The 15,066-nt window shown below is 41.7% G+C and overlaps 1 protein-coding gene across 1 annotated transcript in view; it reads left to right on the plus strand.

Annotated features, from left to right (window-relative positions):
* The first annotated feature begins 223 nt into the window (after positions 1 to 223).
* The window catches only part of ABCB4 (ATP binding cassette subfamily B member 4), a 62,919-nt gene continuing 48,076 nt past the window's right edge, over positions 224 to 15,066 (plus strand). Inside the window, exons 1-6 of the mRNA XM_079786187.1 lie at positions 224 to 299; positions 501 to 586; positions 4,178 to 4,232; positions 6,854 to 7,004; positions 13,222 to 13,279; positions 14,528 to 14,719. Coding sequence (XP_079642313.1) covers positions 507 to 586; positions 4,178 to 4,232; positions 6,854 to 7,004; positions 13,222 to 13,279; positions 14,528 to 14,719 — 536 coding nt within the window. The 5' untranslated portion in view covers positions 224 to 299; positions 501 to 506. The remainder of the gene's footprint in view (positions 300 to 500; positions 587 to 4,177; positions 4,233 to 6,853; positions 7,005 to 13,221; positions 13,280 to 14,527; positions 14,720 to 15,066) is intronic.

A 15,066-nucleotide genomic window follows, 5' to 3' on the forward strand; every position in this document is an offset into this window, starting at 1 on the left:
CGGCGGAGCGCGGGCTTATCGCCCACAGCTGGCGCGGCGGGGCCGGGCTGGCGGCTGGCCCGGGTGGGCGGCGGCGAGGGCGGCGCGCGGGGCCCCTCACCCGCGCCTGGCCGGCGGGGCGAGCGCGGCGGGCGGCGGGGGCTGCTCCGCGGGCCGGGGCCTGAGCCCCGGCGGCAGCGGGAGGCGTCGCTGGGCCCCGACGCGCGGGGGGCGGGGGCGAAGTCGCGCGAGCAAAGTCCAGGCCCCTGGTCGCAGCGCCCGGCGCCCGGCGGCTCGGCCACAGGCGCGGGAGGTCCGAGGTGAGGGAGTCCCTGCGCGCCCGGGGGGGAACCCGGGGCGGCGGGCGGGCGGGAGGCGAGGACAGCGGGACCCTCCCCCGGCGCCCCGGCCCCGCGCCCCTGCGCTCGGCTGGACCCTCGGGCGGGGGCCGCGAGGAGGCCGGCTGCCCTCGCCGAGCCGGGGCGGGCGCACGGGGACCTGAAGCTGTGCTTTCTCCCCAGGCAGCGATGGATGTGGAGGCGGGAAGGAACGGGACGGCCCGGCGCCCCAGGAGAGCAGAAGGCGACTTGGAACTGAGCAGCAGCAGGTACCTCCCCGCGGGCTCCGCCGTCCCGCTGCGCGCCAGGCGGCCGCGCCGACTTCGGCCCCGGGCAGAAGCGAACCAGACCTGCGGGATGCCGGGGCCTCTGTGCCGGCGCTCCTTTGGGGGGGCGCGGGGGGGGGGGGGGTCTCGGCTGCGCCTCCGACCTTTCCCGGGGAAGGTCCCTGCGCCTCCTGGGGCCGCGGGCTCGGGAAGAGGCTGTCTTCAGAGGCGCCCGCTCCCCTTTGTCAGGGCAATGCGATGAGTGTTGTGTAACGTTCCTTGGGTTATATAACTCAAAACTTTTACAAACAACTTTCATAAACATCATCGGATGTTGCCTGCGTATAGAGCACCCAGCATTTGCTGTGGATGGGTGTGCTTTTAGAACGAGGGCCGGGAACCAGCCTCCCTCCTCCCCCTCCTCTGGCTCTTCCTCCTCGCCCTCCCCTTCCCCCTCCTCCCAGAGCCAGGCGGGTTCCGTATTTCTCAGCCCGGGGCCTGGAGGTGGGGAGGGGGGCCTTGGGCAGCCTCCTTCTTCCCTACCCCGCGCCCCCAGATCCGTGTTTTGTTCCAATACAAGGGGAACCCTCGGGGCTTCCTCGGCTGGCGCGTCTGGCTCCCGGTGCAGGCTCTTTGGTTCCCGGGGACCCTTGTGGAGTGCACTCCACAGGCCTTCGTAGGAGCAGAAGCCGCCGGTCAATAGAGTGCTGTCTTTGTTTCCTCTTTCACTGTGGGAATCGTGAATCATGTTCGCCTTTCGCCTCAAATAGTGGATGAGGCAGTTATGGTCTCGGAGTTCACACCAGGCCATCCAGAACTAAATGACCCGTGTCGCGGAGTCATCCCCCAGAGAGAGACACATTTTATCAGGTTCCCTAGTGTGTCCCTCAAGCTGCAAGGGGCCTGATTAGCCAACTGAAATATGCCTATCTGATGTTGAAACCGAGGCATTATTTTAGTCTGTTGACTCCTTCTTCCAGGGATAGGGCCCTGTTCCTTCTGAGTACCATGAGCACCCATTCATGGAAAGTTTAGTTAGCCCCGAAGAATTGGAAAAACGGATGCATGGTGGAATTTCTACCGGAAAGATTACGGTATTCATCAGTTGGCAATTTAGTCTGGGCTTGACTGTGACTCTATAAATAGGTGGCATTTTCACCAGGAAGGCTATTTATGTATTGCCTTGGCTGAACATTTGATAAGTGTACAAAGGAGCTATCCCTGAAGAAGAAGAAAAAGAATGCCGTTAACACTCCAGAACCTAAGGAGGTTCTCAGAAATGGAGCTCACAGCCTTGTGCTGGAGAGAAGAAAACAGTTCAAAGGAGAATGCAGGAAGTTAAGAAGACAATAAGCCTGTAAGATTATGAAATTAAATGTAATGAGGCTAATTTTTATAAAAGGGAGTTAAGCTCACCTCAGTCATCTAAGGAAAAGGCAAACTTTGTTATATGCTTACTCCAATCATGCGGCTATTGCCTGTGGCACGTTCTTATAAAACATATTTTGTGGCAGATGCCTGCCCTTTGATTTTAGCAAATGTTCTAAATAATTTGGGATCAAGTTTTATGAGTTAACTTTATCACCTACCAGGAAATTTAAGCCAAATAAATGAATTTTAGGTAAACACACACACACACACACACACACACACACACTTCTGCCCTCATGGAATGAATTTACATTATTGTATGGCAGACGGACATAAATAATACACAGGCTAAATAAGTAAACTACAGTAAATGTTAGAAGATAATGAATGCTGTGGGGAAAACATTAGTCAAGAGTAAGGACGTCAAGAGGGCGACAAGGAAGTAGTCTGTAATTTTAAACAGGGAGGTTAAGGTAGGTCTTATGGAGGAGGGAGTATTTGAGCACAGATTTGAAAGAAATGAGAGGAGAGCGAGTGTGGGTGTCTGAAGAGAGCTTTCCTGGCAGAGGCATCTGAGAGGGCGAAGACCCTGCGAGGGAGGGTGCTGGCTGTGTTCACAGGACAGCAGAGAGGCCAGGGTGGCGGGGGCAGAGGAAGCAGAGGTGTGTGGCTGGAGAGGTAACGGGAAACAGATGTGTGGTGCCCTAGCGGCCCATGTAGGGGTTTGGATTTTACACCTGAGAAAAATGGGAGCCACTGTAGGCTTTTGAGCAGAGGAGCAGCATAGACGGACTTGAGTTTTTGAATGAATTGTGCTGGCTGCCGCGTTGAGGTACATTAAAGTGGGCATACTAGTAAGTGGAAGTAGAGAGACGAGGCGGGCATTCTCCTGGGCTAATGGGATAGCAATGGAAGTGGTGAGCAGTGGTTGAATTCTGGATGTGTTTTGAATGTAGAGCAAACAAGATTTCCTGACACCACTCCCCACACCCTTCAGAAGAGTGGCCTTTACTATTTTTAGAACAATATGTTTTTTTAGCCAAAGAAGAATTTACAGTAGTCCCCCTTTATCCATGGGAATATCTTCCAAGACCCCCCCAGGGGGAGCTTGAAACCTCAGATAGTACTAAACCCTATATATTATGTTTTTTCTATGCATACACACCTATGATAAAGTTTAATTTGTAAATTAAGCACAGTAAGAGATGAACAATAATAACTAAATAAAATAGAGCAATTATAACAACATACTGTAATAAAAGTTATATAGGGTGGGGCAAAAGTAGGTTTACAGTTATTCATATAGAAAGTAATAATTAATAAATAAGAATAAACTCTGAGTTTTGAGTATTCACAACAGTAAACCTGCTTTTGCCCCCCACAGTATGAATATGAATAAGCTCGCGCTCTCTCTCTCTCTCTCTCTCTCTCTCTCTCTCTCTCTGTCAAAACATCTTATCATTCTGTACTCACCCTTCCTCTTCTTGTGATATGATAAAATGCCTAGTTAAGTCAAGAACTTTCACCTTGTCACTTAAAGAAAGCACTTTATGGCTTCTCTTTGGCATATCCAAATTGCCAGCATCACTGCTCTTGCACTTGGGGCCATTATTAAGTAAAGTAAGCTGACTTGAACACAACACTAGCACAACAGTCAATCTGATAACTGACAAAGTGACTACTAAGTGCCTGACAGGAGGGTAGCATCTACAGCATAGATACACTGAACAAAGTGATGATTCATGTCCTGGGCAGGGTGCAGCAGGACAGCATGAGATTTCATCACGCTACTCAGAACCGCATACAATTTAAAACTTATGAATTGTTTATTTCTGGAATTTTCCATTTAATATTCTCAGTCCACAGTTGGCTGTAACTGAAACTGCAGAAGGCAAAACCATGGATAGGGAAGGATGCCTACTGTAATCCATTTGGCAGGCACTGTTAACATGTTCGTCTTCCCTCTGTGTGTGAGCTCTGTAAGGCAGGTGACCATTTCTGCTTACCCAGAGAGTCCTGTAGTACCTTGGACAGTTACCTTAGTTAAAAGGGGATTGCCTTGAAGTATGTTAAACTGGATAATTTTGACAATTTGTGGCCAACACTGTTTTGTATTTGCAATATTATAAAAGTTGAATATGATAACTACTGAAATTCGTATTCAATTGACTGTGAACTATTTGTAACAGTTTTAAATTAAAGCAATTATATATTTTTTTGCAGCAACCAAGACAGGAAAAAAATGAAGAAAGTGAATTTAATCGGACCATTAACATTGGTAAGCTATGAAATAGTAAATGTGATCATTCGTTCCTTCGTTCAGATTTGGTGTCTTGAATCGATAGTTACTGAGCCAGGACTTTAAGACTCTGCAGGCAGCAATAGATTTTCCCCGCTGCACCAGCGCTGTCTGAGGTTGGCTCATTGCAGTCACGGCTCACATTCTCAAGGTGGATGATAAAAGAGGCAGGGGCAAGCTGGCTGTGAAACAGAGCAGAGCTGACTGGTCCACAGGGAAATTGAAAATAGCACTTGTGTTTGTAGCACCAAACAAACTAACCCATTTCAGAAAAAAAAAAATATATCTCTGCATTCGTTTCACAAAACCCTACAAATTCAGCTTAAAATAAGATTGCATGCAACGTGATCATTAATCATAGAAAATTTAAAATAATCAAGAAATCTGTGTTCACATTTGGCATCCAAGAAAACATTAAATATAGAGTAACTACTAGGGATTTAGATGATGTGTAATACAATTCTCAGTGGTGTCTGCCGGTACAAGGCAAGCCAACATGTTTTTGGAAGAGTCTGACCTGTTTTTCATTTGTAATATGTCTCAGAGGGGCAGCCCAAGAAAATGTTTGCCCACTTTTGATAAATATGTGTTTCAAGTGATGACAGCCACTACTCAAAAGAAGTTGGTTATTAAGTGGCATCAGTTGAATTCCCCACTATAATAAGTAAATGGGTGAGAAGACAGAAAAATATCCTAGGTTTCGAGCCTCATTGAAGATTTCCCATGTCACAAAGCCCCTATTCATTCTCTCTCCCTTATTCTCCTGATGTTTTTGTCTCGGTAAAAGGTGTTGTTGTTGTGTGTGTTTTTAATTGAATGTTTTAGAGAATAAATAGTAAAACTAGTTCTGGTTTTAATGCACCGGTTTTAAATCTGCCTCTTACATAAAATAAAATATCCCAAACCTTAAAGTAGAAACATGGAAAATTTCATCTGAATTTAAAAGTTAAAATTGAAATTAAGTTTAAATGTAATCTTTTTCAAACTCTGAGTAGATATTTTTTTGTGTCCTGAAAGAGGTTCAGGACAGAATGGTACTCTTTTTCTCCCTTTTTTATTTTTCACTGACAGTTGACATACAATATTATATTAGTTCCAGCTATACAACATAGTGACTAGACATTTACAAAACTGTACTGTAAAGGAGTTTGCAATGCATTGTTTTGTTGAAAATCACTGAAAAATATCTAGGTTTACTTAAGATATTGCTATGAAGTTCGTGTAATTTTAAACTTAAGCTTAAATACAAAAATTTTTACTTAGTAATTTGAAAAGCACTTAAAACATTCTTCAATGTCATGTAATTGTTCATTAAAGCGAACATTACACCACAACCGATACTGTGTTTGTAACTATAGCCCACAGACCCAAGTACTCTATCTCCCTCCCCAGGGGCCACTAAATTGAACCTCGGGGACACAGTTCCCTTTTGTAGCAATTATAGGGTCCCTTCTCCATTTGCTCTTGACTTTACCTCCTCCCCTGGTTTCGTCCCAAGCGCCACCTGGCTCTGACCCTTTGTCTCTGTTGGCACTCTGGCGTGCCGTGTGTGTTTGATGATGGAATTTGGCCTTCCCATACGGAACTTTGGGAACTCTCTGAGAACAGTTTGCACACATCCCCCCACCCCACCATGGGTGTCTGACCTCAGCCTGCCCATCATATTGGCCCTGTCTGACCCGACTTCCGCTCTCAAGGACCCCAAGCTTCCAAGCCTGACTCATCATCCATTCTCCCAATGACCGTTCCTTGTCCCCAAAAGGGGGATAGGCTGGGTGAGGAAAATGGGTGGAAGGAAAATATTAAAAAGGGGGGAGAGATGCAAGGGACAGAGGGAAAGTATAGAAGTGGAAAATTTAGAGAATGAAGATGCAGTCTGGAAGGCAGAAGAGGAAAGAAGAATAAAGAAAGAGCCATGGAACCATTGATCTAAAATGTGGAAAGTGAGAAACGGGAGAGGACTGAAAAGACAGTGAGGGAAAAGTCTTGGGAGCATGGGGACACTGATAGGCTGCGTGGTTCCTGGGAGTTGTGCACTCCACTGTGTCCCCCTCTAAGTGATAGTACTAAGTACATTGTACAGGGGTAGTACTAAGCACATTGTACAGGGGTAGTACTAAGTACATTGTACAGGGGTAGTACTAAGTACATTGTACAGGGGTAGTACTAAGCACATTGTACAGGGGTAGTACTAAGCACATTGTACAGGGGTAGTACTAAGTACATTGTACATGGGTAGTACTAAGCACATTGTACAGGGGTAGTACTAAGACCAAGGTCCTGGGTGTGGCCCACGGCCTTTCTCCCTCTCTCCAATGTCATCTCCCACACTTCGCACTGAGCGCTTCAGGAATTCTACACTGTGGAGCTACCTGAGCACTTCATGCAGTTTCTAGTTCTAAGCCTATTGCGTCACTACTCTTGCACTTGGGGCCATTAGTAAGTAAAATAAGCTGACTTGAACACAACACTGAGAATTTTACACAACTATTACAAATGTGCTGACCTTAAAGAAAAATCCAAAGTACATGTAATTGTGGAAAAGGGAAATTCTATCCCACAAGGTAAAATAAGTATTGTTTTACTTCCATTTCTTTTAGTTTCGATACTCCGATTGGCAGGATAAATTATTTATGTCCCTGGGCACAATCATGGCCATAGCTCACGGATCAGGTCTCCCCCTCATGATGATAGTATTTGGAGAAATGACCGACAGATTTGTTATTACTGCAGGAAACTTCTCCTTTCCAGGTAAGCATTTCTCTACTTTTTTTTTTCTTTTTTAATGCACAGTACTCCATTTAAGTACCTGAAGGTTTAGAAATAGACTTTGTTCTTCATTGTGCACTTTTGTAATGATTTAGCCATCTGGGTGACTTTAGATATCATGGAAGTTGTAAAATTCTCAGAAAATTCCTCCAATAGTCCTTTAAATTTTAAGAAATAGGTGTATGCTGCTTGAAAGGATGAGGAAATATACAGAATGCTTTGCCTCTAAATAAAGTCGGGCAGTCACTCTATTTTAGGATGGGAGAGCAGTAACAGTATCCATCCCCTCAGTGATCCCTGGTGAATTTCAGAATACACCAGTTACCGGCAGTGCTTCCTAGCTGTGCTCAGCTTGTAGATATGTTTCTGCTTTTCTTTTTTCTCTTCCCACCCTTTTTGTTAAAATTATAGCCATTTTTTGTGTCTACATTTGGATCAGCCCGGTTGGCTGGAACTTGATGTAGCACTTCACTAAAGGGTGAATGGATTCAATAGGAGAAGGATGCGGATGCACCCAAAGGACTATCATTACTGAAGGGCCAGAGGAGTCCCAGAAGTTAAGGTCATCTAAAGAGGGGCTGTGGCAACAGCGTGCGAGGGAGGTTCCAATGGACGTAGCTGTTTTTCATATTAGTCAAATTCCACATAGGAAGGAAGAGTCCCATGCTTTTACCAACCCTAAGACTTCGTTCCTCCGTGTGAGCATTAGACTGGAGAAGACTGAATGGAGCTTTATTGGTACACATGGTAAAACATAAGGACAAAATACCGATAAAGGAAAGGTAGCTTTCATAGCAAAGAACCTAAGAAAAAGTGGACCCCCATCATTTAGAGAATATTCGGTAAGAGTTTTCAGGGTTCACTGACTGAGCACTATAATATTTGTTTAGCACAGTAGGATGTAAGTGTGAATAACTAGGAGAGGGCCTATTTACATTAATAGTGATAAACATTAATGCCTTTTAGAAAGTAAAAGCATCCTTTGAATTTTAAGGAAAGCTCCTACAAAACCAGTTTGTTTGTTTTTTAATTCTCAAGTACTGTTGCCTCTGAGAAGACCCTCTTATAATAAAAATAACCACAGTAATAGCAATCTGCTTTTGTATTTTTTATCTGCTAGGTCCTGTTTCACTTAACCTCACAAGAACAACTCTACACAGTGGGTAATATTATCCTCTGTGACAGATGAGGCTAGGAGAGAATAAAAAACTTGTCCAAAGTTACACAGTTGGTGAGCATGAGGACAGAATTCAAATCCAGGTCTCTCTGCCATCCAAACCATGCTCATATGACCAACCATGTAAATACAGTACACTGCCAATGTAAATAATTTTGCTTTCTCTTTTAAAAAGAAATGTGTTTGATAAAGTTAAACAGATTACCTATGTTTAACCAGTGACCAAAATTTTAGCATAAATACCAGAAAGGTAAAATTGGAGTTAATTTAGGATAGTTTAAAAAATATTTAAGGAAATGAGGGGTAGGAGTTTTCTATTGACTTTTTAGAAATTCTATAGACCTATTATGCAATGATTATGTAGAGGTATAAAGCAGGATGATGTCCACATTCAGGCAAATTAATCCAAAATTGGTTTCAATTCAGGGTTTAAAAAATTCAGATTAACAGATGAATGGGTAAACAAAGTGTGGTATGCCAGACAACGGAATAATAGCCTTCAAAAGGAAGGAAATCCAACACACACTACATGAATAAGCCTGGAGGACATTATGCTAGGTGAAATAAGCCAGTAACAAAAATACAAATACTGTATGATTTCACTTATATGAGGTATACAGTGTAGTCAAATTCACTGAAACAAAACCTGGAATAGTGGTTACCAGACACTGGAAGGAGGTAGAAATGAGAAGCTGTTGTTTAATGCATTGAGTTTCATTTTGGAACGTATAAAGTTCTGGAGATTGGTTATACAACAATGTGAGTATACTGAACACTATTGATCTGTACACTTAAAGATGGTTAATTTTATGTGATGTATATTTTTATCACAATTAAACTTTTAAAAAAATATCAAATTAAAACAATGCAACACATTCATCACAGATAAGTTAGCATTTGTACTATTTTATTAGTCTTGTTTTTAGAATACCAGAATACTTCTTCAACTTTCTTATTTGGAGCAGTTTGCTTGTGTTTTTTTACTTGTTTCTAATTATGCAACTGAATTGCTTTAAAGCTGAACATGGTGGACAGGTGGCCCGTGCTGTGCCCCGGACCAAATTCAAGGTCTCTCTGGGGAATGGCACAAGCAAGTGGCTTACAGACCTGTGGTTGCTGGAGTGCTAAACTCAGCAGAGTTGCCAGCTTATTTTCAGTAGCCTCCAAACGCTATGACCCTTGGTCTTCCACAGCCACGTTGGTCAGTAGGCCTATTGGCTGTCTTAGGGGACTTGGAAGGGGAAGTTCCTCCCATGTTTTTAATTTCAATGTCCACTCTTTTTGTAGTTTGTAAAAATAATATTCTCATATCTCTTTGGAGAAAACAAAATCTTTACATTTCATACTCACTCTAGATCCAGAGAGATCATTGACATGTTTAGAGTTGTAGAGTTTAGCACCCCTCATGGAAGTTGGGAGAAGGCAGAGTACTTAGCTGAGCCCCCTAGCTTATCTCATAGAGATCGTGTTTATTTAGAGTCCATTCTTTAGAATTGTTGGAATCTTGGACACCTACATGAGAAGGAAATATTAGAAGAAAAAACAGTTTAAATTACAAGAGAGTCTGACAACGATTTATTGTGACCAGAACCCGTCCCTGTCAACAGAATAAAGTCACTCCGTGACAAGGTCCTTTCCTCACAATGACTCAGTTGTGCAGAAACTATGCATAAAACATTCTGCATCCAAAACCTTAAGGACAGAGTCATAAGAAACAGTTTTTCTGCAGAGTATCAAGAACTTGATATATTTTATGCCAAGTCTATGCGACTGTAATAATCTAGGATATTCTGTGGGGAAATCAATATGCCCTGCATGTCCTTGCATTGTCCTGGGATTAAGAGGAACATGCAACCCTGGCTGGTTTGGCTCAGTTGATAGAGCATCTGCCTGTGGACTGAAGGGTCCCGGGTTCGATTCCGTTCAGGGGCACATGCCCAGGTTGTGGGCTCGATCCCCAATAGGGGGGTGTGCAGGAGGTGGCCAATCGATGATTCTCTCTCATCATTGATGTTTCTATCTCTCTCAACTTCCCTCTTCCTCTCTGAAATCAATAAAAATATTTTTTAAAAAAAAAAAAAAAAAGAAGAAATGCATTTTGAGTCCCTTTTTACCTTAACTAACTGCCTATGCTGCCTCAGCTACCTGGACAAACACCATCTCTTTGTTTTGTGCTGAATATTTCTATATGATAAAAGAAATTTTAGGTAGAATTGAAGAAGACAGACATTGATTTACTTTAAGACTCAAAAGTGGCAGGACTCCCTATGCAATGTCTCCTTAAGTACTCCTTAAAGTATACGGTTATTATTTAGGCCCTTCACTCACCAGCTGCATGACCTTGGGAAAGTTACTTAACCTCTATAGTTCTCACTGTTCTCATCTTTGAAGGTAATCATAGAATTAAATGAGTTGTTTTATGTAAAGAGTTAAATGAGATGATTTATGTAAAGTGCCTGGGACATAGTAAATGATCAATTAATATTGGGGAAAACTAGCTGTGGGAACTTGGAAATGAAATAACTACTCTGAAATTCTGTTTATTCATCTATAAAATGGATGAATGCTCTGGGAGCTCTCAAAACTGAATAGGCAGCTTCAAAGAATTCCCCATTCCCTTGTCGTGGGAGGCATTCAGGAAGATGGAGGGAGAGTTCTCCATGTGGACGTGTTAGAATCAAGTGGAGGTAGTTTTAGAAACATGATCTCTAGACTCAGTCAAAGGTTCTGACTTATGGTGTTTGGTGGTGCCTGGACATCTGTAATATTGCAAGCTCCCCGTGTCACTTTAACAGGCAGATAGTGTTAAGAAATTCCAAACCAGATAACTATTTGGAGATTGTTTATGAGACAGAAGCATAACAGGTAGCATCTGAGAGAACAGTTCTACGCCCTATCCAGATCTAGAATCCCATGAGATTTCTAGATCTAGAACACCACATACGAAACCGCTAATTCCAGTTCTAGAACTCCATATTTCCAGATTTAGAATTCCAGATCTAGAATCCCATGACTCTTCTGGGAACACAGCAACACACATTTGTCTCACCTTTGTCCCCAGGCAACAGAAACTCTTTGTTTTCTGAAGGTTCTGGAGCTCCTCGGATTACGAACCCAGAACTAGATCACCGTTCTTGGCCTGGGACTTGAGAAAGAAGCAGGTCAAATTTGGAATGCCAATAAATTCTTATTTCCTAGGAGGGAGGATCAATTTGAATTATAATATCCTCACTGAGAGAATTTAAAAGTTTGAGATAGGTGTTGGAGGAGAGTAAAACTCATTTAAGATTTCTAAGTTCAAGGAAAAAATTAGCCCTATTTACAGCCCTAGCTGGTTTGGCTCCGTAGATAGTCCATTGGCCTGCAGACTGAAGGTTCCCAGGTTCGATTCCAGTCAAGGGCACATGTCTGGGTTACAGGCTCAATCCTCAGTAGGAGGTGTGCAGGAGGCAGCCAATCAATGATTCTCTCATTGATGTTTCTATTTCTCCCTCTCCCTTCCTCTCTGAAATCAATAAAAATATATTTCAAAAAATTAGCTCCGTATTCATATACCTGAAGGTTTTCCAAGATTTTGAACAATGATTTTACAAGTACCACAGCTTTAGGATAGCTTGTCTGCCTCTAATTCCAAACACAGCTCCAATTTGGCATATCAAAGGTACCTATTTAAGAACTCGGAAGGAAATGAACACACAGAACTGAACTGATAAGAACGGGAGTAAAATAGGGCATGTTTCTTCCAGGATCTAATAGCTGAGGGAGAGCTGGAGTAATAAGCACTTTACTGTGAACATCAGTAGAATTTACAATCCCAAGGGGAAAAGTTATGCCTGGTAATTGATCCTTATAGTAGTTTAAGTTTTAAATAAATTTCAACCTTATCTCCGTTTGGAAGAAGATAAGGAGGATACACAGAACCCAGAAAACATGACCTCTGGGTTGTTTACACATGATAAAGGAACAAAGATTAACTAGTTTCTCTCCTAGCATCATGGGAGATGGGAAATACCTACCCTGGTATGTTTTTTCACCAATACCATAGTGATGATACTTTATCCTATTATTTTGTGGATGCAATAGATATAGTCTGTTTCCTCCCCCCCCCCCCCCAACTTTGTGGGGTTTTTTTAAGTGAAAATAAGTGATTACCACATGAATCAATCAGCATAGTATAGTGTTAGGAGCTATACAGTACAACTGTTAGGACTCTCAGCCTTTTGCTGGCTGTGTGACTTTGGGTAAGTTGCTTTATCTCTCTGTGCCTCAGTTTCCTCATCTGTACAATGGGGATTTCTAAAACAGTCCTACCTCAGTGGGTTGTTTTGAAAATTAAGTGAATTAATATATGTAAACTGTTTTCAATAAATGCTAGCTATAATGAAAACCAGGAAAGCTCACTGACATTTTTATCAAATTAGCTCAAGTTCATGGATAGTATATTTCCTTCTAATTAATACTCCTTTAAAAATACCAGAATACAGTTTTGCTAGCAAACAAGACATGGAACGCAGGAGGATGACTCATTGCCAATGATCATTAAGATCTCGTCTTTAGGTTTTCTTCCTCTACAATGCAAGCAATTCAGCCTTTCTATTACTTAGGTCGTGAGGAAGCATCTCAGGGAACACACACATATATTAAAATGAAATTTACGGGAGCAAGTATCTGTCAAGTCCTTTGAGCCACTTAGAAAAGAGGGCCCCTTAAATGCTGTATTTTCTGTTTGGACCGTTTCTTTCTTCCTCCTCTGCCTTCTGTGGCTCCTCTCTACTGCCTTAGGAAGCTGCTCTGCTGAGGGCCGCAGACCCGGAGGATAGGGGAAGAACCTGGGAGGGTTTATCTCCTCCATCTGGAGCCTCCATGTCCTGCACCTAAACCCTTGGGTTGTTTCCTTGAGTAAAGTGAAGAGTGCACTTGAAAGTGAAAAGAAAAAAAGGTTTTTAAAGCCCAGCAATATCTATTAGTAGTTCAACCTTTCAAAAATGTCTCATTTTTGTTGTTTTTTTTGTTTTTATTTAGTGAATTTTTCATTGTCAATGTTAAATCCAGGCAGAATTCTGGAAGAAGAAATGACTAGGTAATTGGCTAATATATATATACTCTTTACCTTTTGTTATACTCTTTAACCTATTATTATCATTTATACCACCCCCAACCCTAACCCCACCATTTGAAGTAAGTTGCATACATCATGGCCCTTTACTAATAAATACTTCAGTGTGGTTCTTAAGAATAGGATGTTTTCTTCATAACCACAGTACAGTTATCAACTTCAGTAAATTTAATATTGATACTCTACTTTGATCTAATCTACCACCTGCATTCCAACTTGGTTAGCTGATCCAGTAATGTCATTTATGGCATTTCCCCCCCTACTTTAGCCTTCTTAGTGGAAATCTCAAAAGCCTGTAACATAATGTTTGTGTGTTTCACATATCAATTAAAGTTGCTGATATAAATGAATACTATCTGTATGCGATAGCAGGACTGAAAGGCTCTATCTGGAAGATGTTTGTAAAATTATATAAAAGGTATACTTGAAATTATTCAAACTGAATTTATTATTTTTAAAGATACTAACTTTTGCCCTAGCTGGTTTGGCTCAGTGGATAGAGCATCAGCCTGCTGACTGAAGGGTCCTGTGTTCAATTAGGGCACATGCCTGGGTTGTGGGCTCAATCCCCATAGCGGGGCGTGCAGGAGGCAGCCGATCAATGATTCTCTCTCATCATTGATGTTTCTATCTCCCTTTCCCTTTCTCTCTGAAATCAATAAAACTATATTATAAAAAAAAGATACTAACTTTTCTCTAATTTAGTTAAGCCCTCACTCCAAGTTAATATAAAATGTTAGCACACTATTAAATACCTCCCCCCCAAATTCTGCCAAATAGAAAGGGTTTTTTGTTGTTGTTGTTGTTTCTTTGTGTAAACAGTATAAGAAACATTTAACATAGTCAATCTGTTTATTCCTTTACTTGCAATATGTTGAACAGTAGTGAACTTTTTCAGTACAAGATATGTAAGTCTAGAATAGTAATTGTAAAAGAAGGATCATATTGTATCTATAAATTGTCAATATCAGTTAAAATTATTCATTAACACCACTATTTTTTGCAGTTAGCCAAAAAAAAATTCTTTGGCTGATAATTCAAGTAAATCAATTTGCCTTTATCTTCTTATAATTTAAGAAAAGAAAAAGAAACTTTAATGTATATTTGTTATAATGGCCTACATAATCTTATTTATCCCCAATTCTGAAGATTACTCCTGAAAGAGATGAATAAAGAACAGTATATAAAAGAAACTTTCTAATTATTTTCCAGATATGCATATTATTACTCAGGACTAGGTGCTGCAGTTCTCATTGCTGCCTATATACAAGTTTCATTTTGGACTTTGGCAGCCGGCCGACAGATTAGGAAAATTAGGAAAGAGTTTTTTCATGCTGTTCTTCGACAAGAAATAGGCTGGTTTGACATCAACGACACCACTGAACTCAATACACGGCTAACAGAGTAAGTATATAGTTAATGTTATACTTGTGTGAAGAGATTAACCACTAACTGTGAACATTTGTCATGGGAGGATTTTTAAATGGAAAAAGTTACTAGATTAAGTATTTGATATAATACCAAGATAGATGATCTGACAGCCATTTCTAGCACTTACAGCCTATGCCACAGCATATTTTCCTTATCTGTTAGTTTTTCTCCTTAGTTATAGAGTAAGTTTATTTGAGGACTGAGCTCACATCTTGTATACTTGTTTATCTCTCATGGAGCTTACCACACGGCCTGGCAGACGTTACATACTCAATTAAGATGGTTGAATGAATGAATTCATGATTGAATGAATTCACAAA

Source organism: Cnephaeus nilssonii, assembly GCF_951640355.1.
Source record: "Cnephaeus nilssonii genome assembly, chromosome: 12".
NCBI lineage: Eukaryota > Metazoa > Chordata > Mammalia > Chiroptera > Vespertilionidae > Cnephaeus > Cnephaeus nilssonii.